Here is a 27,746-nt window from a genome sequence, read left to right as displayed (position 1 = left end):
TTTATTGGGGGATGGTTTTCACATTGTAGGTTTTTGGTGTGAGATTCTGCACCATAAATATTGAAATAAATTTAAAACTATTGTTCCAGTAAAATCTTTGGTAAAGTCTCAATCAAAATGAAATTATGATAATTACCAGATTTGTGGATTTTATTACTGCTAATTTAGAATCAGTACACTTTGCATCATTCACCTGCAGTTCCCATTTTTAGTTTCTGAAGTCCATCAACATATTTTGATAACTTACAATATTACATTCTTATTTTATTATCTCTTGCTTCATTTCCTTCTAATTAAAGAAACTGAGACTATGTACTTACAAATTGAGACCAGAAGAGCTGATCTGTTTGATACAACTTCACAGACATACTTAACAACTGCAATGTCTTCTGTGCTATACTGCAAGTTGAATTTGTCCAGAATATCTTCTGTATTCTTGTTTCCTCCATCTACCGTGTCCCTGAGAAAATACAGTAGCAAAATTTGAATTGATGGTGTGTCCCAATGCTGTTTCTGAAGTAATAATATATGGAAAAGAAGAAACTGAAGAATTTGAAATATTGTGGTGTTGAAGAACATCAAAAATTAAGTAGTAGTAGTAGTAGTAGTTGTTGTTGTTGTTGTTGTTGTTGTTGTTGTTGTTGTTGTCTTCATTCCAGAGACTGGTTTGATGCAGGTCAGCTCTCCATGCTATTCTATCCTGTGCAAATTTCTTCATCTCCAAGTTACTATTGCAACTTACATCCTTCTGAATTTGCTTAGTGTATTCATCTCTTGGTCTCCCTCTATGATTTTTATCCTCCATGCTGCCCTTCAATACCCAAGGTTATCCCTTGATCCCTCAGAACATATCCTATCAACGGAACCCTTATTCTAGTCAAGCTACACTCCATACATATACTTTTAGAAAAGACTTCCTGACACTTAAATCTATACTCAATGTGAACAAATTTCTCTTCTTCAGAAATGCTTTTCTTGCCATAGCCAGTCTACATTTTATCTCCTCTCCACTTCGACCATCATGAGCTATTTTGCTCCCTACATGGCAAAACTGAGCAACTACTTTGTGCCTCATTTCCTAAACTAATTCCCTCAACATCATCTGATTTAATTTGATTACATTTCATTATACCCATTTTGCTTTTGTTGGTGTTCATCTTATATCCTCCTTTCTAGACACTTTCCATTCCATTCAACTGCTCTTCCAGGTCCTTTTGCTGTCTCTGACAGAATTTCAATGTCATCGGCAAACCTCAAAATTTTTATTTCTTCTCTATGGATTTTAATTCTTACTCCAAATTTTTCTTTTGTTTCCTTTACTGCTTGTTGAATATACTGATTGGATAACATTGGGGATTGGCTACAACCCTTTCTCACTCCCTTCCCAAACACTGCTTCTACTTCATGCTCCTCAACCCTTGTAACTGCCATCTGGTTTCTGTACAAATTGTAAATAGCCTTACATTCCCTGTATTTCACTCTGCTTCCTTCAGAATTTAAAAGAGTGTACTCAAGTCATCATTGTCAAAAGCTTTCTCTGCATCTACAAATGCTAGAAATGTAGATTTGCCATTCCTTAATATATCTTCTAAGGTAATTTGTAGGGTCAGTATTGCCTCATGTGTTCCAACATTTCTACGGAATCCAAAATGGTCTTCCCCGAGGTCAGCTTCTACCAATTTTTCCATTCGTCTGTAAAGTATTTGTGTTAGTATTTTACAGCTGTGACTTATTAAATGGATAGTTCAGTAATTTTCACACCTGTCAAAACCTGCTTTCTTTGGGATTGGAGCTATTATATTCTTCCTGAAGTCTGAGGGTATTTCGCCTGTCTCATACATCTTGCTCACCAGATGATGGAGTTTTGTCAGGGCTGGCTCTCCCAAGGCTATTAGTAGTTCTAAAGGGATGTTGTCTACTCCCAGGGCCTTGTTTCAACTTAGGTCTTTCAGTGCTCTGTCAAACTCTTCACACAGTATCATATCTCCTATTTTGTCTTCATCTACATCCTCTTCCATTTCCATAATATTGCCCTCAAGTACATCACCATTGTATAGATTCTCTATATACTCCTTCCATCTTTCTACTTTCTCTTCTTATCTGAGCTCTTGATATTCATACAGGTGGTTCTCTTTTCACCAAAGGCCTCTTTAATTTTCCTGTAGGCAGTACCTATCTTACCCCTAGTGATATATGCCTCTACATTCTTACATTTGTTCTCCAGCCATCCCTGCTTAGTCACTTTACACTTACCGTTGATCACATTTCTGAGACATTTGTATTCCATTTTGCCTGCTTCATTTACTGCATTTTTATATTTACTCCTTTCATCAATTAAATTCAATATCTCTTCTATTACCCAAATATATCTACTAGCCTTCGTCCTTGTACCTACTTGATCCTCTATTGCCTTCACTACTTCATCCCTCAGAGTTGCCCATTTTTCTTCTACTGTATTTCTTCCCCCAATTCCTGTCAATTGTTCCCTTATGCTCTCCCTGAAACTCTGTACAACCTCTGGTTTAGTCGGTTTATTCAGGTCCCATCTCCTCCAATTACCACCTTTTTGCAGTTTCTTCAGTTTTAATCTACAGTTCATAACCAATAGAATGTGGTCATAGTCCACATCTGCCCTTTGAAATGTCTTAGAATTTAAATCCTGGTTCCTAAATCCCTGTCTCACCATTATATATCCAATCTGAAACTTTCCAGTGTCTCCAGGTCTCTCCCAAATATACAACCTTCTTTAATGATTTGTAAACCAACTTCCACATGGGAAAAATATATTAAAAACATAGATTCCAAGACTTACCAAGTGGGAAAACGCCGGTAGACAGGCACAATAAAATAACACACAAACACACACACAAAATTTCTTGCTTTCGCAACCAACGGTTGCTTCTTCAGGAAAGAGGGAAGGAGAGGGAAAGACGAAAGGATGTGGGTTTTAAGGGAGAGGGTAAGGAGTCGTTCCAATCCTGGGAGCGGAAAGACTTACCTTAGGGGGAAAAAGGTTAGGTATATACTTGCGCGCGCGCGCGCACACACACACACACACACACACACACACACACACACACACACACACACACACACACGCGCGCGCGCGCATATCCATCCATACATACACAGACACAAGCACACATATTTAAAGGCAAAGGACTCTTTGCCTTTAAATATATTAAAAACAAAGATTCCAAGACTTACCAAGTGGGAAAGCGCCTGTAGGTAGGCACAATAAATAAAACACACAAACACACACACAGAATTTCTAGCTTTCGCAACCGACAGTTGCTTCTTCAGGAAAGAGCCTTCCCTCTTTCCTGAAGAAGCAACCGTCAGTTGCAAAAGCTAGAAATTCTGTGTGTGTGTTTGTGTGTTTTATTTATTGTGCCTATCTACTGGCGCTTTCCCACTTGGTAAGTCTTGGAATCTTTGTTTTTAATATAACCACCAAATGAATTAGCTATATTTGAGTTTTCATTCAGAAAGTACACAACCAATAGGGGACTGCAATGGTATATTTTTAATAAACACTAATATGTGACACTTATTAAGATACAAAACAGATTTAGTGGCATGGAAAACAAACTACACTTTTTCCAAAGTAGTTTTGAGATGTACTTACTGCTCAATTTGGGACACATAGCTGGTTGGAAATGAGTTTTGGCTTAGAAGCTTTTTGGAAGCTATTCCATCGAAGAGGAGTCCACTTGCAGTTAGTCGTACCAATATGACTCTTACAATCTCTCCTAGATACTTTCCACTAATATATTTTTCAAACCTACAATATAAGAGAAAGAAAGTGGAAAATCATTTCAGATGTCATTGATTAGTTTATTTTATTTCAGATTTAAATAATTTAGTGGTAGGAAACTTATTCTAAAGACAGCACTAACAAAAATATGTCATAAAAATTTGAGCTTATTGCATAAACATTTTGTTAAACATGACACATACAGCAAAGCTAGCAGTGCTGTCATCCTGCTTTGTTTCCTCATTGTTTTTAAATGAAAAGCTGCCTCCATATTTGAGGCAGCTGATGCACATAGGTGCAGCAGTGCATGACTCAGAGATAGCTGATATCCTGCAGGTGAAAGAAATTTTCACTGTCAGTATATGGCCAGTAATGGAAGGAGACCTACAGACTTCACACCAATGTCCAGGATGGATTACATTTCAAAACTCAGTGTCTAATGGAGTAACGACTAGTGATGTTAACGTTGATTTTTCTGTTGAATGGGATTGTTAAGCTCAGCAGCCTTTTTGGTGCTATTTGAGAGAATCAATCTAGGTGCCATCACCAGATTTCATCCTCTTATCATTAAACAACACAAATACGTCACACCATATATACCTGCATTACAGTCACCTGCTTTTAACATATACAATTGTAATTGTAACACAACTTTTAGATTCTGCAAGGGAACAGGCTTTTGTGTGCAGAGGAAAGAAATCCTTTTTGATCAGGCAGCTGTAAATACCCCTAAAGGGGCTTCAAGCCAACAGTGCCATATGCCTCTTTCTTTCTTTTAAATTCAACATTAAACAGGTGGCAAGACTACAAAAAAATCAACCTCTGAAGTCTGTGGCTCAAGAAAACTGGCAAGAAACTGCTCACGGGCTACTTAAATATTTGGAAACAACACATACTGTTTGGTGAAACACTCAGTCTGACACATACAGTTGTGATGCATGGTGGCTGACTAGGCAGTTATAAGTAACAATAATGATAACAACAACTTCAGAGGGACCATAATTGTTAGTTTGTCAGTCTTAATTGCTGAAAGACCAGTATGTCTGACTGCTGCATAGGGTACTAATGTTTTGCTACTAAAGATGCCAAGGATCATTGCTTGATAGGAGCAGTTAAGCAAACTACATTAACCTTATGGAGACAAGTAAATCACTTAAATGAGAAAAACAAACTACAGTTTTGCATGTTGGAATTATCTACAGGAAGATTAGAGTGCTGAAAATATCCTGCACCAATACACCCATCCAGAGATTCTTAATGTACACAGTGGGCAAAACAAAACTGGCATGGAAAACATTTATAAGGCTGATGTGGACTTGATGTTGTTAATGAACAGGAGAACCACGAGAAACCATAATTTTGGTGCACCAATCGGTTCCTGTCACATATCTACACATGCATATATCCTATTTGTTCTGTCCCCAATACTTTGCTGTGTCATTATGTTTGAGTAAGTGACAGGGACAGATGTGTTTAGTGACCAGTTGAATGCAGCACAAAATTTTGCACATGATGAAACAGTACATGTCCATTGTCAAGTTTTATGTGAAGCACAAACCATGGAAAATGTGAGTAACACTGTTTCTGCAAGAGTTTCTGCAATCATCACTTAGTGGCAAAATGACACAAAACAGCCTCTTTTCAAATGGAAACCAACTACACAAAAATAGTTTGAACACCAGAAAACATTGCCTGAGTGAAGGAAAGCCTGGAACAAAGTCTGATGAAATCTCAACACTATTTATCTGTGCAAGTGGGAATTAAGAGATTGACATGCTAAAATATTTTGAAAAAGCACCCTTACCAGTTTACTATTGTGTATGAATTACAACACACACACTAACTTTCACCTGTTGAGCTCTGCAGGTGGTTTCTGACTGAGTGCAGAAGAATCATAACTTTTGAATTCTCAGTTTTTTTTATTTCTTCTGATGATGTCTGGTTCAACATCTGAACTCTCAGAACATTTATGCATCAGAAATCCCCATTGGTACTTCGAAAAGGCACTGCATAAACTTAAGATTGTTGTTTGGTGCATAATGTCTGCTGTCTGCATCATAATGCAATTCTTTCTCCGAAATGTTAATGCTAACTGTATGTCCATATGTGGATCAACTCACAAAAGATGAATGTCTCTGTTATTTTCAGCAAGATAAAGCAACAGTATACATGATCTTCACAACCTTGTCAATCAACAGAGGCACAGTGCAATCTCCTGGCCACATCAATCATCTGCCCTCTCCACCTTTGATTTTTACTTGTGGGACAAATTGAAGAGTCAGGTGTATTCAAATAATCTTGACAAACTGGTAAAGCCACAGCAGGACACTGAAAATATTGCTGGTATCGCTCAGGCAGAGTTGCTAAATATGTATCACAGTTTGAAAAATTGAGTACAGCACTGCATAGACTTCAATTTTAGCTACTTCCAGCTTCTTCTCTGATGTTCATTAACAAAGATCAACCAAATGCTAGCATTCTTGTAAGTATTTTCTGAGCTAGTTTTATTTTGCCCATTCTGTAGAAAATAATGAAGTAATTAGTCAGAAGGGGAAGTTCTGTCTTGGACTGCAGATTCAAAGAGTTTTAAGTATAAGAATTTTAATTAGTCACTCACACAGATCTGTAATTACTAAGTCATACTCCAGTTTCCCACTTCTGTTCCTTCAACACACTCATCACCAATTTCTATCACAATATGAAGTTTAGTCTTGAATGACACTGATGTTGGCTATACATTAATCTCTAATTATATTCTGCAGAAAATGTCTATGGCAGATTACTGCAAAAATAAGGCAATAAATTGAAAGTGCATAATTGTTTTGTTTGAAGTATTAGGTAAAAACAGGGGTGTGAGCTTGATTCTGGTCCAAAGTGAATGTTATTTATTTACTTATTTTTTCAATTATTCTTGCTCTATTTTCACGTTAGTAATAGAGAATAACTGTGTCCATTGCATAGCTTGCAAATTAAGTGGCAAAGAGATGATATCTCCTGTATGAAGGCCCACAACGGAAAACAGCTTTAGCTGAGATGCCTGGCATCTTACATTACATCATCATTCAGACCATTCTCTGACCCCCCATCACCAGTCCTGGCATACTCCCTATGTAAGAAAAATTATTCAGTCTATGAAATTTGATTTTAGAAGATAGATGTCAGACTAAGATTTATTGGAAGAATCCACAGGAAATGTAGTCCATCAGGAAATGAAGTGGCTTATAAAACACTCATTTGATCAATACTTGAATACTGCTTTCAGTCAGGGTCCTGTTACAGTTTTATTTAGTAAGCGTGAAAGCATAATGGAGATGCTCATCCAACTCCACTGGCAGACACAGTAAGAGATGTGTTCTGCATCACAGTGGGGTTTACTGTTAAAGTTCTGAGAGTGTACATTCGTGGAAGAGTCAACCAATATATTGCTTCCTCCTACATATATTTTGCAGAAACACAAAGAAGATAAAATTAGAGAGATTCAGACCCACATGTAGGTTTAAAAGCCATCTTTTTTCTGCAAACCATATGCAACTGGAGTAGAAGAAAGCTAAGTAAAACTGCTACACAAAGTCTCCTCCGACTCACGTCAAAAGGTGGATTACAGAGTACAGATGCAGATGTAGATGTAGATGTGAGAGGTGCCAGAATAAATGAGTTATCAACTACTATAATTCTTATTCTTTGTTTTTTTCATAATGGGGCCACTGGTTTAGTTAGGTGAAATGTAGATTGATACAAATTGTACTGTAAATTCATACTGTCAAAGTAAAGGTGTCGTAGATGTATTGCCAAACAAAAATGTTGACCTTTGTTTAATTGTTGTGCTATGCAGAGCATTGAGATATAGGCAAGTAGCATGTAACAGTGCTACACATGTACTAATACTGGAGCATATGCTGTTACTATCTCCTCTCCCCATTATTTGAATGTAACGACAACAGTACTGTCACCTTGGACAAGTTTGCAAAGCATGTAAATTGTAAAGGATACTCAGAAATGGTGGGATGTTTCCTTACGTGTAGCAAAATTGTAGTAACTGAAGAATCCAGCAATTCAACTCTGCTGAAGGTGATTTTCTTTTTAAATGATAGCTAGCTATTTCTTATCGGTATAAACATGAAATGTAAACTCAGAGAAGCATTAGAAGTGGTTAAAAGGAATAATTTTCTGCAAATTGATGGGAATATCTTGGGGAGCACAACCAGAAACTGTGTGGACTGTTGCACTCCTGATGTGCTACTCTGCACCTAAGTAAACAGGACCTGTATGCTCTTGATTCCTTCACACCAAAGCAGTGAATACAGCTTTGGATTAGATATGTTGTATTATTACTGATGGTCTATGGCCCACACCTAAGGAGAAGATATACTGGCTTGGTGGAATAACTGCTCTTGACATTGGACAAGAAGTAGGAAGTAGAAAAGAAAAGACCAAAGTAGTAACATTTGAAGATCATCTTCTATTTGGATATCAGAAAGCACATTCAAAAGGATACTGTGAACAAGTGTCCCCAAACATCTGAGATACTTATGGCACCACCTCAGCAAATCAGACTTCCAACGTGGGATGCCAGAATTCTGCATGTAGACAGCTGGATGACAATCTGGAGGACTCTCCCATAGCCACCATTCAAATGAGTGTCATTAGTGTAACAATGGGCAAAGCTGATCTCATAAGATAGGTTTTCAGTGTGGAGCCTGTACACAGTTAATATGATTCTGAGCAGACGTCACACCACGTCCCACAGTTTCATTTATTCTCACGGAGCAAGATTTAGCAAAAGCTACCATCAATGTTTCTTTTCCCAAATTCTGGTCTACAGCTCCCCTGGATTTGTACTCAAAATATTTAGTTTTTATTTACTTAGTGTACATTTGTTTTTTATGCCTTTTGTTCTGAAACAATTAATGCCAACAATCATTATACTGTCCAAATTTAACCACAATGAGCTAGACTGACAACTTCCAGTCTTATTTTGAGAAATAACATCACTGTATGAAGATCCATTTTTCTAGATGAAGGCATTATAAGACATTTAAACAACAGTTACTCTGTGTACATACGTGAATGATGTTGCAAGAAGAGAATTCTTGTCCACTTCACGGTCATAGTCAGTTTTAATGAAATCAAGGACTCCATTGTCACCAAAGGCACCCCATTCAATATCAATGATTACCTGAAACAAAGTTAAAATAACAGTCACAAACTTGCAATAGCTTTCTAATAAATTAAATATCAAACCTTTAATACAACACAGCTTTCATTTTGTTGTTTTGTTACATGAAAAGTAACACATTGATTCATATTTATATGAGATAAAATAAAATTTTGTGAGTGGAATTTGGATTGACTATGTATATCATTCCTAAAATGAGGTGACACTAAAAACAATCAGAATGTTCCATTCCCTTAAGGCTATTGAAGTAGTGTGAAATTTCACTGCTGTGCCATACAACAAAATGTTTAATATGAAATGGATAGATTGCTACTCATAAGATGGAGGTGGTGCTGAGCCACAATTAGGCCAAATGAAAAATAATTCTAGAAACATTTCAGATTGTTCCACATCACTGCAGGCTTTCATTCATAATTATATTTATGGAAGAGAATGTGTGAATGTATGATTATGTTAGAGTACCATAACCACAGGCTAGTCTTAGTTATGCAGTACAAAATTACATTTGTGTGCAAGTTGTGTAAATGTGTGCATGTTCTGTACCTCTGAAAAAGGACTTTGCCCAAAAGCTGAAATATTTCTAGCAATCTTCTTCATTGTGCCTGCCAGTGACTCAATGTCTCCTCAAACTATTAAATACCAGTCTACTTTTCCATACTGTTGTCATTCCATTCTAAGTGTTCCATTGTTTGATAAGCAGAAAAAAATAAGATTAAGTGTTAAATTTTAGGTCTGTTCCATTATTCTTATGCCTGTGTGTGTGTGGATGTGTCTGTTCCCTTTATTGGTGTATTGGCATCATTAGCAAACATTGCCATGTATAAAGTCCTCTGATGTCCTAGTATTTATTTAGGTCAAGAACAGGAGTAGGCCATGTATCAATTTTGTGGATCTCATATTTAATGTTACCATTTCCTGAATTTAGTCATATTCCTGGTGTATCATTCATGTGACCCTCTTATTTTCCATTATCAAGACTGGACTCCAACCTTACTAGGGGAATTCCTTTAGTGTCATACCATTTTACCATTATTAGCAGAATTTTACAGTCCATACAACTGAAGGCCCAGGCAAGGTCACAGAAAATACCAACAGGGTATTTTTTCTAGTTCCATTTTATCATAACAAAGTTTATAAGATTATATATTACTGTCTTCACAGAGAAGCCTGGTCATTTGTGATTGAAACTGCACACTTTACATATGTCCAGAGATTGCATGTGTTTTACTGTTGTATGAGGTGCATTTTTTAAGTAAGTACCATTCTGAAATAAGGCCATTGGAGCTTTGTGATCACTGAACATGCTTGCAAAGTCCCTTCAACTGTTGACCACCCTAAAAAGTAATTACAGAAACTTTTACTTGTATGAACATGTATTTAGAAGTATTAAAAATGCCCCAGCCATTTGAAAATGCTGCTAATTGTGAAACCTGTGCTATTATTCATTTCTTAAATGTGAGAGATGTGGAAGCTGCTGAAATTCAGTGGCAAATTAGTGAAACTGCTACAAGACTGCAGTGGTTAGAAAATGATGCAGATTTAGAGGAAGCCACACAAATGTGTGTGATAAAAAAAACTAGGATGGGGACCATCTGTAATTACCGATGACCCACTGCAGAAAGTCAATAAAAATTTCAAGGAGACAGATGTTACACTATTTCCTCATTATTTCATGCCTTTGATCATGTTTCAAACAGCGTTCTGTATGAAACTGTGACAGAACACTTACAGTACCTGAAGTTGTGTTCATACACATGCAGATTTCTATGAGGATAGATTTCGGAAGCTAGTCACATAATACAAAAAATGTCATAACATAGAGAGGAAATTGTGCCCAAAAGTAGATTAAAGTCCAGGCTTTCAAGACCAGAAAAGTATTTATAATATTGTTTGTTTTTAATTGTATTTTACAATGGCAATTGCTTTAAAAAATAAATCTGACATTATTGACACACTGGATCTTCTAAACCATGTTTAAAATTTATGCATTAAATTCTTATGTTAGTTAGCATTTATACTACATATAGTGGGATTAAATGCCATGTATGTATCCACACAGGTAGTGTCAGTGAAAAACTTTGTATGCCTGATGATGATTTTCGAGATTCAAAATTGATAGCAGTAATAAAGGTAACTGGTATTATCTGATGGTGGTACAATATGATTTTCAATAAACTGTTTACTAATTGGCTGGTTGCGAAGGCAGCTCATGGATATGCTACCAACTGAGCACAGGAGTTTAGTGCTGCAGTGGAAATATCACTCTAGCCAGAAAAATTACTGCTTTTCAATGAGCTAATGATTTTCGTGACATCTCTTTTACAGTTGATGTTGCAAAACTACGTGGTGCTGGAGTTTGCCTGTGTAAGTAAATAATGGATCTTTCTAATGGATCAGCTTTTGATGGTGCAATTTTTGTCCCTCTGGTTTCAGCTACTGTGAGGAAGAAATCACTGAATTTAGCAGAAATTAAATTAATATCATCTGTTGTACTGCTACAATCATCAAGAACTGAATACCATTTTCCTAGCTGGAATTGTGTGTTTCTTACATAACAATGCTTCAAAGTGCTTCTGCTTTGTTCTTCAATTTTTTAATTTTTCACCCTTAGTATTTAATTTTTGCCATTTTGATGATATGCTCAAGGATTTTCCAGTCCTGCTTGTAGAGACCCTGTAATTCTTGATTAGACTTAGTCTTCTTCATTAAATATGACACTCTTCCTGGTACAAAAACTTTGACCCCAGATGTTGGTCAAACATTCTCATGGAATCCACAGTGACTGCCCCAACTCATTGATTCACATTTTAAGGAAAGAATTAAATGTTTCATCTACTGTATGTCCTTGGTAAAATTCTTCCCACTGAACAGTGTGTGTGTCATCACTTCTGGTTATGTGAAATTGTATTTTGTTCTTTTTAGCTAAACCTGACTGATAGGGATGCTTCATCACAGCCATTTGACAGTCATGGTCAAATAAACCATTTATTAAGGATTTATCATCATTTCATGGATAGCAGTTACATTTTTAAATGAATCCTCCATAGCTGCTTTACTCTGTCCTATTCTTGTTAGGAATGTTACTGTGGTGTAGCAACTAATAAATTGTTCTAGCACTTATTAGTACCATCTCTAACTGCTTAATTAAGTTTGAAATATCTGGTCGTTGATGCTTGCACATTGTCAGAACTGCTATCCTGTGTGTTTCCAAGTCTGTTGCCAGATTACAGCACTCAAAAAACTGTTCAATGAAGTACTAATTTAAGTCTACGGCCTGGGACTTTATTCCACTTTCTGCACTCCCCCTTTGTCTGCAGTTGACCTACAGTAGTGTGATATTAATGTGTGTCCATCTAGGTGCATCTGTTCAGTTTTTTCTGTGACTTTGAAACAATATTCTGTAATGCTTAGCACATCTGTAGAAATTCCTTTGATATATGTCAAAGAGTGTTTTTAATTATAAAATAGAGAGAGAATTATTTTTTTATCTACAGGAAATTCCAATTCTTTCACAGGAGTTTTATTTCTTACTTCATTAAGAAGTACTAAATCAGAGCACTACTGCACCTGTTTCTCTCCATGTCGTTGGCCCTCCCAGTGCTGAACTCTGTCTGCTCTTTCCAAATAGCAAGCATTGCTGCCAGTGCCAAGGATTAGCCCAATGGCAGTTCTGTTGTCCAGCACAGCACCTTGTACCAAGGTTCCTGTAACATTAACCTTAATAATAGCTGACAAATCTATGTTGAACATTCTAACACTGGCTAATACTAAAAAGATCTATCAAGGGACATATAGAAGCACTTGATTGTGATTTGTAAAGCAGTAAAACCTTTTGCTTTATACCTGTTGTGTCATTAAGAACTGCTAAAACTTCAACATGTGTATCACCACGTCTGTGAATGGCATCCTTCAGCATTTGGACTGCATCTTTCCCAACAACTGAAGGGCAGTTGAATGTCTTTGTCCATGTCACAAGAATTCCGACATCAAGTGCTTTTTGTATCATTGGGAATGAGAATGTGAAACCTGTGAATAGGAACACAAGACTAATGAGAAAAAAATAAAGAAATTAAATGCCTGTACAAGAGTATAAGCGTACAACACTTAACCAACAATATCATAAATTTGTTCTTTGTCATCTGCTGAGAATGCACAATTCAGGGACAGGAATTCTCCATAATAAAGAATGAACATTTTGTGTTGGGATTTCAGTTCTGTCTTCCATTGCTGATAACAAAAAAAAGTATACTTTCAAATCTGTATGAAGATAAAACACACTAAATAACTTACAACTGATATTACTTCAAGGACACATTTATATCTTAATTCACTTTATTTACTGCTGTGCAATTTAAAAATTGGCTGACAGAACTGGATATGAATACTTTCAGGATGCAAAATATGTAGCAGAATGACCTATGTGCACAGAAATTTACAGCAAGATACGCAGAACAACAAATGTCATCAACAAGATCTATCTGATACTGACTTTCAGAAAACAGAAGCAACATTTCAGTTAACAAAAAAAGTGTTTCCTGGAACCGTAAAATTTGACATTATACAGGTTGTAAATTTTAAGCTGACAAACCAGAATAACTCAAAAATAAGCTTCACATGAAAAAAATGTGAAGAATCCAAGCTTGATTATTTTTGAGGGGGTATATCTGCTGGTGGTAAAATTAGCCCACCACCACAGCCCCCTGGGGCAAATCAAAATTTGCAAAGTAAATAAGTATTTTTTATTTATCCATAACTATTTTCCATTCAAAAATGAGAACACGGATTTTCTTGAATTACAGTGCCAACTACAAAGAATCAAAACAAATGTTTAAGACAAAATGTACACAATTTTTTATGTAGAATCTGATTCTACACATTTTTTTCATGTGAAGCTTATTTTTCGATTTATTCTGGTTTGTCAACTTAAAATTTACACCCTGTGTAGCAGTGATAAAATCAGAAGCTCTCTACCCACAAGGTATGCTTACTCTCCAACACAAAACATTAAAAGAGCAATTAAAATAAAAGAAATTAATATTATAAGAAAAATCTTACAACCAAGAGCAAAAGATAGAATGTGTTATCCAAGACCCAAAGCAGAAATCTATGAGTCTCTGAAATTGTGTTTTTAATGCATACGCAAAGAATCCAACTCATGTGACACACGGAAAGGATGGACATCAACAGTCATGCTCTACCAACTGAGCTATCCAATACTGTCTCACAACTCATCTCCACAGCTTGACTTCTGTCAGCGGAGCACTTGCCCATGAAATGCAAAGGTCCTGAGTCTGAGTCTTGGTCTGGCACACAATTTTAATCTGGCAGGAAGTTTCACTTCATTCAGTGCTGAAGCACTGAAGGTGGAATTTGCACCCACAATTCTTGAAGCTTGGTGAGGGGTTGTTGGAATGTTTATGGATGAATTCAAGTGGTGCACATGTGTCCTCTTTATGTTTTATGATATTCAAGTGAGAACATCAGTGATGCCAGTTCATCAAATCCACCTAATATGTACGTTCTATAAAGTGTGGTAAAGTGTTTTACTTTTTCGTCATGAACATAATCAAATTGAATCATACAAGTTCTGTTTCAAGTAGCTGCCACAGTATGGGGAGATGGTGTTGTCTAAAACTTTTCCATGAATGCCTTTGTTTATTTTTATATTTAACAATAGTAATAGCCGAACACAAAACCAGAAAATATAGCTTTGCATCACTTCCAATGAAGTTGTTATGCTGCTCTACTAGCTAGTGACAATATTGCCTGAAGCCTTCTAAGCAACAATGCAGTTTCAGTTGTGTAATCAGTGGCTTCTGGACAGCACCAAGAACGTAAATAATAGGTACCATCACTTACTGATAGCTCACTCCATCACTCATCTCACTATCTTAGATGCAATTGAAATTTCATGCATTAGTTGACAATGATGTCTGACAGTTGCTCTGTAAAATATGCCTTAGCATGTATGAGTTAGTTTCTAAGGTCTGCTACAGCCATTATTAATTTTAATGCCTTCCTGTTTCTTTTCTTTCTTTTTTTTTTTTTTTTTTGCTTCACAGTAACATTGCAAACAACAGTCTTGGGCAAATGCAACTAGTGTGGAACATGTCCAGCTCACTCAATTCTTTCACAGATTCATTCTAGGAGCAAACATTGATATAAATGAGTCAGTGTAAGAAGATCCTTGACATGTACCGGTGCTGTTACCGAGCAAGGTGGCGCAGTCGTTATCACGCTGAACTTGCATTCAGGAGGACGACGGTTCAATTCGTCTCCAGCCATCGTGATTTAGGTTTTCCGTGCTTTCTCTAAATCGTTTCAGGCAAATACCGGGATGGTTCCTTTGAAAGGGCATGGCCGGTTTCCTTCCCAATCCTTCTCTAACCCGAGCTTGCACTCCTTCTCTAATTACCTCATTGTCGACGGGACGTTAAACACTAACCACCACCACCACCACCACCACCAGTGCTGTTCCCAGCTTTTAATTGTGATGATCAAACAGCTGCAGGCAAAAAAAAAAAAAAAAAAAAAAAAAAAAAAAAAAAAAAAAAAAAAAAAAAAAAAAAAACGTTGCTGTTTACAGAGCTGGCGCAACACTGAGGCATTGCCATAGAGATGTTTACAAAACTGCATTATGTGATTGGTTGCGGTAGGCATGCAAAGCTCTCACACCCAACATACTGCAACTCTCAGGGGTCAACTTATGTCAACTCAGCTATACAGTGGTGATGCCTGCAATTGTATACACCCAAACATATAGCAGTGTGTGGGGGGTAATTTATTAGGTCTGTTACAACCATTTATAGTTTTAACACTCTCCAGGTCTTTCCACTTCACAGTTAAATTGTGAAGGGTCGAGGGTAAATGCAACCAGTATGAAAACCCTCTTGCTCACTAAATTCTCGTCACTGATTCTTTGTGGGTGAAAACAAGCCTGAAGTTATATACTCACAAATTAATAGCCTAACATCACACAAAACTCGTCCAATGGTGTGCTGAGAGACTTTCAGATGCTCAAGAGTATGTTGTATTAGCAAGGTAAGGGTTCAGGAAGGATCGTATCAGTGTGGTACAAGAAACAAGGTAGAGGTATGTTGCAATCAGAGGCTAGTGAATACATATTAGTTGAGGCAACAAATAAAATGTTTTAGCTGTATCTGTGCAATGCCAAAAAAGATTGTACTGGGAGGTAGGGGCCTGATGACATAGGTTGTGAAGCAGAAATTTAGACCAATTACACCTTTTATGTGGAGCACACTCTGCAACAGGATGGTCTGTTATACATTTTACCACAGTTTAGTGATATATATTCATCCAGATGGTTGTTCTGTGATAATACCAACACTGGATGCTGTGCAGTAGCTACAGCAGAGCAGGGAGATGATGTGATTAATTTCACAAGTGACCACAACCAAACTATGTTCCAGAATGAATTATCATTGTTAAACTGTGCACATGTTTAAGCAGGACATCAAGCTGAAGAGCACACCACTCAGTTGACTTCAATGGCTGTTTTACAGCCCATGCCATCTGAATCACCTTTCCCCAATATCAGCTTTTGTAAATTGCTAAAGTGGCAGTCCCTCTTGATATATAATCTTTTTTCCCACAACCCCTGCAATTTATTCTATGCTAGTCTGTTCTCCAAAGCCCATTATCCTCTCTCTTGTTCCTCTTCCACTCCACCATATTGTCCCTAAGATAGTCTCATTCTCCCCCTCATAGCGTTCCATTTCACCCTTGGCCATTTGCATCTTCTTCATCATTATCTATCTCTCTCTGTTATTCTGCATCCTCCAAATCCCCATGTCATATTTTCTTAGTACTTTTCATAAATGGTCCCTATATCGCAGTGCAGATGCCAGCACCTCCTCTCCAAACACATCTACATTTGTCACAGGTACATGTCTTCTTGACTCCTTTCCTTTCAATGGCTCTTAGTTCTTCCATATCCCACCCACCCCAGCTATGATAACTACTTCATTACTTGCACCATTTGGAACACAATGCTGAAAGAATGTTATCTAAGAGTGTATGTGTGTGTGTGTGTGGGGGGGGGGGGGGGGGGGTGGAGGGGGGATTTTGTACACTTGGTCACTCAGAAGAAGGACTCTCTCTGTTATTTCATCTACTGCCTATCATCCTTTTGTGCTTGGTTTCCTGATATCAGTCTATTGAAAGTCTAGTTATTTTCACATAAGTATTCTGTATTTTTCATTGATAACTTTTCATACTGACAGTGATGTTATTAATTTAAGTGTACCCCCATACAAAACTTATTTATCATAAAAAATATTGTCAAGTATAATTAATTGAACCACTTTGAAAATAGGATCAGTATATAAGATACAATAAATGATTCAGTAAAAAGAGAATTTGTGTGGGATGTGGTCAATACTTAGGTCTCAGTACCTGCTAATTTGGGCATTTACACCTGGTTGCACTGATATGAGCCTTTTTAAGGTTATTAACAGAGTTGAATTAGAAGAAAATTAATTTTCATCAACAAAATTTTATAAGTATTAATGGCAGATCTGCATAATACTTTACTACTTTTTCTTTCAGACCAGCAAACTATCTAAAATGTAAATGGTGAATGTAATAAACACTAATATTTCTTGTCATTGTTTCATACATTACCCAATGGTAGTCTTGCTCCAGTCAAATTTTGTTCTTTTACAAAATCACTTATGCATTCTGCCAGGAACCCAAACAATCTGTCACCACATCCTACTTTTAATTCATCATCAAGATGGTAGTGCTTGACCTTTTCGTCAGTGACTTTACCATCATCCAGTTCAAGAAGAATTACACGAAAATTAGTACCTCCCAAGTCCAGGGCTAAAAACTTCCCTTTTTCTGAAACAAAGTGAGCACAAAAAGTGAATTTAGATTTTATCAAGACTCAAACATTCAACTAATAACCAAAGAGTGCTATGGTTTTTGTCTAGTTACCCGTTCCATCAGGAAGTTCTGGTATGTATGTATTTTCCATCTGAAGAGAAGATGGTTCCTCATGTATTCCCTTTTCAAGCTCACTTTCAAAGACTCGCCCTATTTTCTTCACAGTTTCCATTGTGAACTGGAGCTCACACAATGCAGCTTCAATCTGAAAATGCATATTGTTAATGAGTCGCATCTTATTTTAATAATAAATTTTAAGACATGAACTTTAATCACATTAAAGTGTTTCTTACCAATGCTTACCATGCTTCCATAATATCATTATTAACCTTGTATATAAAAAAAAATCAAAACTACAAAATGCTTAAGGGAAGTTCGACAGCTTGAATGTACTGCCTATAAACATTAGGTGATAGAGATGGAGCACTAATTGGAGAAGGAAAGGAAAGGAAATGGGCCATGGCTTTATTGATATGTATTTGATGTAATGGAGAAAACAATGGGAACCCTAAATCTGGATGACAGAGCAAGTTTTTTAATCCTTCTCTCCAGCAGGACCTTAAGCTCTGTACCATTACACTCAGAAACCTAACTAAAGCTGTTACAGATTGTTTAGTTCACAGTACTTGTAAGAATATCCATAACACGTGCACTATCCTCTGTTGGTAGCAAGTCATGGGTTATCAAAGAATATCAGTACTTACTATACATGATTTCTTCACATCTACTTACTATATAGACAAGACCATGTTGTGCTCTTAGCAAAAGGGCTTATTTATTATGTAAATTACCAGTATTCAGTTATTATTTATACATTATAAAATGGTGAAGATTGATAATTTACACATTAACAGCTACCATGAGACAGCTATTTACCCAGTCATTCATGTACTGCAGATCCTCTCATGAAGGAGTATCTTTAAGGATATGGTATGAGTCAATACGTACATTAGCCAAGAGAAATAGCCTTTTGAATTTGATTCTATAAGCTCTGTTGACAATTAACTGTCCATAAATTGCTGTATTTGAATTATGCTCCCATAAAATATAAATTAACATAGTTAAATTAGAAGGAACAGCCAACTTTACAAAGAAATTTCCCAGTAATACACACAGCTGATATTATCTACTACTGATTTTTGCAAATGACTGCACACTGACAATAGTTAAAGAATGTGAGTGATTTAGACACTGTAGGATCAGAATATATGTACTATGACAGTGCTATAAGGGGCAGTCAAATGAAAATGAGATGGATGGGAAAAAACAAAAAAGTAAACTGTTATTTCAAAAGTAATCACCATAATTGTTAGTACATTTGCAGTGAGACTAGATAGCCAGTGCCTCATGGACAAATGTTTTGAGTTTCCTGTGGAACCATGATTTTACTCAGGCATGCATCTCTTTGTCCCAAGCAATGTGAATGGAATGGCTGTCTGTCGTCAGAGCTCCAAACAAATAGAAATCAAATGAGAAGAGATTATGGCTGTATGGAAGATGGGTAAGGGCTTCCCAAAGAAACTTCTGCAATGATCTCTCCTTGTGCAATTCCCAATTTTTTTTTTTTTTTTTTTTTTTTTTTTTTTTTTTTTTTTTCGTGCCCTGAAGAAAGATATTCATGGCCATCAATTTGTTTCAAATGAAAAGGTGCATGCCCAGGTACAATCATGATTCCATAGACAATTGCAAACATTTTTCTATGAAGCTATTGACCATTGTCTCATAAGCTAAAAATAGTGAAGCTTGTGTTTTCTATCCTCTGCAACTTTGATTATACAGAGGACATAGGGGACACTTTTCACCTAAGCTACATTTTGAACTGAGACAGTATAATTGGCGAATGATGTCTTAGTGAGTACTGTTTTGTAAACTCTGGCATGAGAGAGAAGATGAAGTATGTACCTGATTTTCAGCATTCAACAAAACTTGCAAAACTGCACTCAAGGCATTACTTCAGTGTTACTAGCATGCTTTTGCAGAGTTTCGTACCTGTCATAGCAACTTTCTGCCACAAACTGATGACAGTACTTTAATATATCTAATTATAGACACAGTAGCAAATACTTTCAATGTATACACCATTCAACCTCATCAAGATTTCCTCTGCATAATATATGAATGCAGTCAATACTGTGATTTCGAGGTATGTACATTTATGTCTCCTCTTACTTCTGGAAACCATCAATTTTTTTTTTAATTCAGAGTTCAACATTGACGAAACACAGTGAGCAATGGAAGAGAGCATAACAAGATGTTTTCAGTGCTAGCAGAAGGCAATGGTGTAGCAAAAAGCTGCTTGTAATAGGTAATCTTTATTTAGGACAGACTGTTTTGAATTCATCACCATTTTCAAGTATGTCTACATTAATGTGTCATCCATATTACATCTTTGGTGGACTGTCTTATAATTGTCACAATTTTAATAAGACAGTAAATGATGTCAATATGTTTAAAATAAAACATTAATTATGATGTGACAGTAGTTTGACAGTTCCACTCTTACGACACAGTAGCATAAGAGTGGAACTGTCAGACTACTTCCCATGGAGTGCATCCTTCATAGGGCCAAATGTATGGAAGTCCGAAGATACAATATCCAGGCTGTAGGGTGGATGAGGAAGAACAGTCCAGTGACGTTTTGTGCCTACCTATCAGGGTGCACAAACTTGGGTGAGACTCGCATTGTCATAGAGCAGTAGACATTTGTTAACATTTTTGTGGCAATGAGCAAGCTGAATCCAGTTCTTCAATTTCCTGAGAGTAGCACAATATACAAGGAGCAAAACTTCACTGGACTGTTCTTCCTCATCCACCGTACAGCCTGGATATTGTATCTTCCGACTTCAATACATTTGGCCCTATGAAAGATGCACTCCATGGGAAGCAGTACATGGATGATGGGGAGGTTATTGATGCAGCAAGATGTTGGTTTTGGAGTCGACCAGCAAGGTGCTACCATGCATGCTTCCCAGTCAAGTGGCATAAGATGTTGCATTGAATGAAGATTATATTGAAAAATAGTGTTTATAGCCAAAAGAGATCGGAATAATATAGTGTATTGTATTCCTGAATAAAACCAACCAGCTTCAAGAAAAAAATGTGTTGCATTACTCATTGAACACCACTTAATATGTGAAATGAAAATCTGCAGCTGGGTGACATTCCACACCATGTTGTTCCAGTTTGTAATATCCTTGGATCATTCTTGACATGTTGGTGACAAGGTAGTCGATATGATGCTGCCTAATCCTGTTTGCTCCTTACATTATGGCTCTCCCAAGCTCATGCATTGTGTGAGGAGGATTCCTCTGACGGCGCATTACAAACTCCTACTACTTTCAAGCTTGTTCAGTAATGCTCATGTCTGCAACACCACAGGCCATTACATTTGGTTGATTCCTCCCTCCTACTGGAAGGCATTTTTCAGGAGTTGGGCTTTGTGTGCTCTTGCATTATCTTTTTCAAAGACAAATCTATTACTGAAATGTAGATTGCAGGGCTGAATAATAGGTTGGAAGATCACATCTTGCTATTATACAGATCTCACAATACCCTCAAAGGCAACTAGGCGCACTGAAGAGACGTGGGTGAATACAGGTTCCATTCCAAGTGTTTCTTTCATTTGTGGTATTTCCTTGCTCGATTTCTTTGTTCAGCTGAGTGCTTAATAGTGGAGGGGGTTGTACTGTAATTTCTTAAAGGGTCCCTAGAGGTAAAATTGATTGTGTAGACATGGTTGTGTAGAATCTGAGTCAATGCAGCTCTCCCATTTGCCTCCAAAGTAGACGCATTTGCAGTCTCCTTGGGGTGACTACAAGCCATAATTTGTAGTTAGTGGTCGTCAGATGATGATGATGACGACTGGACAACCGCTACAAGGCAGACCTGCCATGCTGAGGGTCTCACGACAACAGCTGAATGTTGAATGGTGTACAGACGCGGCATTGTTCTACTCGCGACTAGAGACCATGCACGCTCTACTGAAATGCAGATTTACTTTCACCCTAACACAGGGTATGTAGCGACTTCCGCTGCTGCAAATAGTATTGAGGAAGAAGCTTCTGATGAAACAAATACACGAAGTATTCAAGTCATGAGGGTGGTACAAAATTTTACCCTAGAAGTTTAATGCTTATGATTCCAGTACTTTGTTTATCTCTGATAAAGACTCTTGGTGCGGCCTAAAAAAGTTTTGAACAAATTCAATACACATTCCCTCTCTTTTCTAGCGTTTATCGCGTAGTATGGTGGCCGCTGTTTTTATGATCCGAAATTACTATTTTTTTCTTTTTCTTTTTTACTCTGCAATTTGTGGCCGGCTGCCTCTCCAGGTAACAGTTAACCTAAGGGAGAGAAGTCGTGCGCCGTCTGTCTGCGGATAGTGTAAATTTTATTCTGCGTGTGTTTCCGTATTTGAACTGTGTGTCAGTCGTATTTTCCGAGGCGGAGATTGGGAACCGGCCCAACATTTGCCTAAATGAATGTGGAAAACGCCTAAGAACCACATTCAGGCTGGCCGGTATACCAGACAAACTGTTGTTAATCCGCCGCGTGGATCCGATCCAGGCTGGCTCCCGTCTCAGAAACTAGCGCGCTGCGCTTTTAAAAAGAGCATTAATAACAAGTCATCAATACAACCCTTCATTATTACAAGGAAATATTGCAACATATCGGAAGTGTTGAAAGAATAGAAAACTGACAGTAATCCGAATGCTTCCAGTAAAGTAGGATTGTAGCAAGAAATCCATGAAGTTGGCGGCAGCTATAACTTCCATATCTCCAAGTAGCGTTTTGAAAGGAATAATGTAGGACGGCCGCGATAGCTTGGTAAATTAATAAAAATTTATAAAACACGATGTTTTAAAAAGAAACTAATTATAGGAATGCTGTGATAATCTCGCCTTTAAATCATTTAGATTTGTTGAGGGTGAATTTAGTTGGTGTCTCGGGCTCATTAATACGTGAAAGCTAACAGCACCCAATTAATTTATGAAACTAGGAAAGACACTTCCACTTATCTAATCTGAAATTTGCTTGCTACACTGCTTATCCCGCTGTAGGTCTGAAATTTGTTTACCGTTGCCCTTATCGTGAGGGTAACCAACAATGTCCTATCAAATCAAGCGCCACCCATTAAATCAAAATGGAGTACAAGGTAACATTTGCGACTTTCGATACGGATTCAGTGCTATTCTCTTTTGTATAGCAATCCTTTCCAATCATAGCCCAAGGTGACAGACATTCTATAAAGCTTGTTCAATTTTGTTTGTCATATTTCATATGGTAACAACTGTTAAGTACTTCTTCGAGTGGAAATTGTTGATTGTATGCCATCAGCTCGTTTACTTTCACGTTTTTATAAATTGAGGACCAAATGAGCACTTACTGCTGTCAGTAAACGGATTCCTGCTTGCCTCTACTTACGGTCTAAAATAAAAGCAGTTGTGATGGTAGACTCATTTCAGTTATGAATATTTTGAGCTATCCCAACGTAAAGGTTCTGCTTTTCCGTGAGATCTGCGAATGTGATGTCTGCTTACATTTTCAATAGGCCATTTCCACAAAGATGGGACACGGTATCTTGGATAGTTAGCTAACTCCTTGCATAATGTTCGACATGTCCTGTTACAAGGCGAAATCTGTCACATGGTTTGCAGAAATAGTAATTTTAATCTAGGACTTTCTCCACATACAAGAATGAATTATGTAATGATTTTGGTGTACCTTTTTCTATTTTATACAGTACTTCCAACTGAAAACGTGTGATCTTATTTATCATCTTTCTCATTCAGTTATTTGTGGCAGTAACCGTTTTTTCGCTTGCTTTTTCTTTCTGTGCTCTTCAGTTCATATTATATTTTCTTGAGTGGGCTCCTCAATATTTTGCGTTTTTGTAACTGAGCTGCTGAATTTTGTTCAATTTTAGTGATTTTTTTCAATGAATACGAATTTCTGTTAGACCATGGTTGTGGTAACCAGTGGATGCGGTTCTTCAAGAGAAAGGAACTTTTACAATTTTATTTCTGACTGTTCTTACGCGCTGTATATGTGTGTGACTAAAACTGTTTGTCATTTCCTGATGGTATCTGTGAGTCCATCTGTAATCTGGAAGTTTTGTTGTGATTTCCTGTTCATCTAAATTATTTTCTTTTTCCAATCCCTAAAACATTCCTGAAAAATTCCCTCTACTACTTTTCGGTGTTTGTTGTTTGAGAACTGCCACATTGTATGATAATTGACGAGGTATCAAGTCTATTTCATAATGTAGTTTGGCCTCTCTGGTGCTGACTTTTTATGGTATCTGCTCTAAGTGAATTTTCACAGTCTTTACAATATCATAAATCTTTCTGTATTTGCTTATCGATTTATCCCCGAGGGTTTAATAACTTACAAAATTTGGTGGTTAAATGTTGATTGATGAATACTGATCAGGTCCTTTTTGTGCACTCTTCTCACACGAATTCTTTCTTTACACATTGTGTTGCTTCTTGTCTGATACTGCGTAGGTTTCTATTATTTAGTCAACCGCATGTATGGTGCGGTTAAGTATTTTTCATTTACACAAAACATTATCTGTGGCAGGATTCATATGAGCCATATGGTGAGTAGCAATTTGTAAATACATTAAGGGAGATGTCTCTGTGTGCTACGCGGCCACTACGTGAAACGATGCGTAGTACTATCGATTTTCATTGAAGTGTCGAACGACGGGGTGTCAGACCTCGTCATTAATGGCAAACACGCAAGTGACGTGCTGACGCAGTAGTATGGATCGCTGTGCTCTAATGACGGTAAACAAAGCTCTGGGAATGGGTAAACGTGTTACACAGCTAGAGAGAGTAACACATCGATGGCATTACAAGAGACCGCGTATTACCATACAAGGGTACTGCAACATACAGCCTACTACAACATGAGGCTCCATGTGAGAAAGTGGCAGTTGCTTCTTTGCCTATTAAATTACTTCATTATATGCGCTGTATTCAAATACTCAAGATCCATCTGTTCGTCTGACGGCAGTTAATGGATCTCTCGGTAACAAGGAATCTCTAAAGCTATCAGTGGATCAGTGCTTCCAAGAAATGTTTCTACTTCGGTCTACCACATTCAGGTGGTACAGATACGTTCAGAGGGGTGACGACTGCCTCAAAGATGCTACCAGACTGGTTGGACAGGTATACACTATACTATCAAACAGAGGAATTATTGGATTTATCAGCAATTACAGATTTTTATAGGACAACATTGAAGAGACTTGTTCGTTGCTAAGTACCACGTTTCCTGGCAGAAGCAGATACGACACAAATATATTTTCCTATGTGAACAGAATTATTTCAACTGGCAGACCGCAGTTTATTATTATGATATTGCTACGAAGACTAAAACGCCATCAGTTGCAGTCCGGATCTCCGCTTACGAGGAAGAGAATTGTTGTAGTTTTCTTCACAGTTTTTCTAAACAACTGTTGCGTTCCACATCATATTTAGATATTTAAAAGCCATTTATGCAACACCAACTCTGCTGACGTTTTCAAACTCACATCGCACCGTCCTTGTTGTATGCAAGCAGCATATCAACGAAGCTCTTCAGGTTGCAGAGATTCAAGGGGCTACCGGAAAATATCAGCTTGCCCCGGGCGCGCTGTACCCTGAACACGTGGTTAAGCTACTTCGCAAAAAACTAGCCATCATATTAGGATTTGATAATAAATCCTATTAATAACGGAATGCAGCGCAGCTCCCGTTTATATCCTAACAGATTTGGTACCAACGCTGAACATGAACAACATAAAGCACTCCAGTGGCCGTTCTACCCGTGACAAAAAATTGCAACTCGAATCAGTTACATACCCACCGATTATGTGTACGTGGACTGTCTAGTTAACTTTTTTTTCTTTGTTTATTCTTCAACGCGACTTTCATGCACGGACACCGAGTCGGCACGTGCGCTATATGACTGTGCGCAGTACTGCTATCTGTTCACGACCACACCATGGAAGAAGACGCTCTCGAATTTTCTCAGTAAATGACTTCAGTACGACGAAGTCGCTTCAAGGAGCAACTGTCGAGTGGTTTTTGCATTGTTCAACACTCTGCGCGATACATAGTGGTAAGACACACCACTGTCCAATGTAATTGGGCTTTAATTTGGTGACTTAGGTCCGCTGTGACTTCGTATCATCGCATCTATGCTGCCTTGAGTCTGCATCGTGCATAAGAGTGAAGCCAGGATCTGAGATACGAGGGGGGGGGGGGGGGGGGGGGAAGACCTTATTACTTTCACGATGAATAGCGAAATAGTTTCGAGATAGCTGCTACTAGTCAGTAATCCTTTCATATTCCTCCTCTCTTCAGAATGACACTGAATTAATATCAGCTTGTGGGTCGGGGCAGGGATCGAGTTCAGTTTTTGAAGACCACTTTTATGTGGAGTTAGCGTTGCCCCCTAACTACACTCCTGAAAATTGAAATAAGAACACCGTGAATTCATTGTCCCAGGAAGGGGAAACTTTATTGACACATTCCTGGGGTCAGATACATCACACGATCACACTGACAGAACCACAGGCACATAGACACAAGCAACAGAGCATGCACAATGTCGGCACTAGTACAGTGTATATCCACCTTTCGCAGCAATGCAGGCTGCTATTCTCCCATGGAGACGATCGTAGAGATGCTGCATGTAGTCCTGTGGAACGGCTTGCCATGCCATTTCCACCTGGCGCCTCAGTTGGACCAGCGTTCGTGCTGGACGTGCAGACCGCGTGAGACGACGCTTCATCCAGTCCCAAACATGCTCAATGGGGGACAGATCCGGAGATCTTGCTGGCCAGGGTAGTTGACTTACACCTTCTAGAGCACGTTGGGTGGCACGGGATACATGCGGACGTGCATTGTCCTGTTGGAACAGCAAGTTCCCTTGCCGTTCTAGGAATGGTAGAACGATGGGTTCGATGACGGTTTGGATGTACCGTGCACTATTCAGTGTCCCCTCGACGATCACCAGAGGTGTATGGCCAGTGTAGGAGATCGCTCCCCACACCATGATGCCGGGTGTTGGCCCTGTGTGCCTCGGTCGTATGCAGTCCTGATTGTGGCGCTCAACTGCACGGCGCCAAACACGCATACGACCATCATTGGCACCACGGCAGAAGCGACTCTCATCGCTGAAGAAGACACGTCTCCAATCGTCCCTCCATTCACGCCTGCCGCGACACCACTGGAGGCGGGCTGCACGATGTTGGGGCGTGAGCGGAAGACGGCCTAACGGTGTGCGGGACCGTAGCCCAGCTTCATGGAGACGGTTGCGAATGGTCCTCGCCGATACCCCAGGAGCAACAGTGTCCCTAATTTGCTGGCAAGTGGCGGTGCGGTCCCCTACGGCACTGCGTAGGATCCTACGGTCTTGGCGTGCATCCGTGCGTCGCTGCGGTCCGGTCCCAGGTCGACGGGCACGTGCACCTTCCGCCGACCACTGGCGACAACATCGATGTACTGTGGAGACCTCACGCCCCACGTGTTGAGCAATTCGGCGGTACGTCCACCCAGCCTCCCGCATGCCCACTATACGCCCTCGCTCAAAGTCCGTCAACTGCACATACGGTTCACGTCCACGCTGTCGCGGCATGCTACCAGTGTTAAAGACTGCGATGGAGCTCCGTATGCCACGGCAAACTGGCTGACACTGACGGCGGCGGTGCACAAATGCTGTGCAGCTAGCGCCATTCGACGGCCAACACCGCGGTTCCTGGTGTGCCCGCCGTGCCGTGCGTGTGATCATTGCTTGTACAGCCCTCTCGCAGTGTCCGGAGCAAGTATGGTGGTTCTGACACACCGGTGTCAATGTGTTCTTTTTTCCATTTCCAGGAGTGTATTTGGCCTTGTGCTCTTTTTTAAGCAAGTG

General features: G+C 38.5%; 1 protein-coding gene across 1 annotated transcript in view; it reads right to left on the bottom strand.

Moving 5' to 3' along the window:
* Nucleotides 1–27,746, bottom strand: part of LOC126346878 (hexokinase-1-like) — a 246,353-nt gene that overhangs the window by 12,916 nt on the left and 205,691 nt on the right. The window contains exons 3-9 of the mRNA XM_050002225.1: nucleotides 17,892–18,045; nucleotides 17,577–17,795; nucleotides 12,777–12,959; nucleotides 12,501–12,637; nucleotides 8,821–8,933; nucleotides 3,629–3,784; nucleotides 321–460 (exon numbers count right to left, since the gene is read on the bottom strand). Of these exons, the coding sequence (XP_049858182.1) occupies nucleotides 321–460; nucleotides 3,629–3,784; nucleotides 8,821–8,933; nucleotides 12,501–12,637; nucleotides 12,777–12,959; nucleotides 17,577–17,795; nucleotides 17,892–18,045 (1,102 nt within the window). The remainder of the gene's footprint in view (nucleotides 1–320; nucleotides 461–3,628; nucleotides 3,785–8,820; nucleotides 8,934–12,500; nucleotides 12,638–12,776; nucleotides 12,960–17,576; nucleotides 17,796–17,891; nucleotides 18,046–27,746) is intronic.

The sequence above is a fragment of the Schistocerca gregaria genome, chromosome 1, assembly GCF_023897955.1.
Source record: "Schistocerca gregaria isolate iqSchGreg1 chromosome 1, iqSchGreg1.2, whole genome shotgun sequence".
Lineage (NCBI taxonomy): Eukaryota > Metazoa > Arthropoda > Insecta > Orthoptera > Acrididae > Schistocerca > Schistocerca gregaria.
Note: the sequence above shows the minus strand (reverse complement) of the source record. Positions and strands in the feature narration are given on the sequence as shown.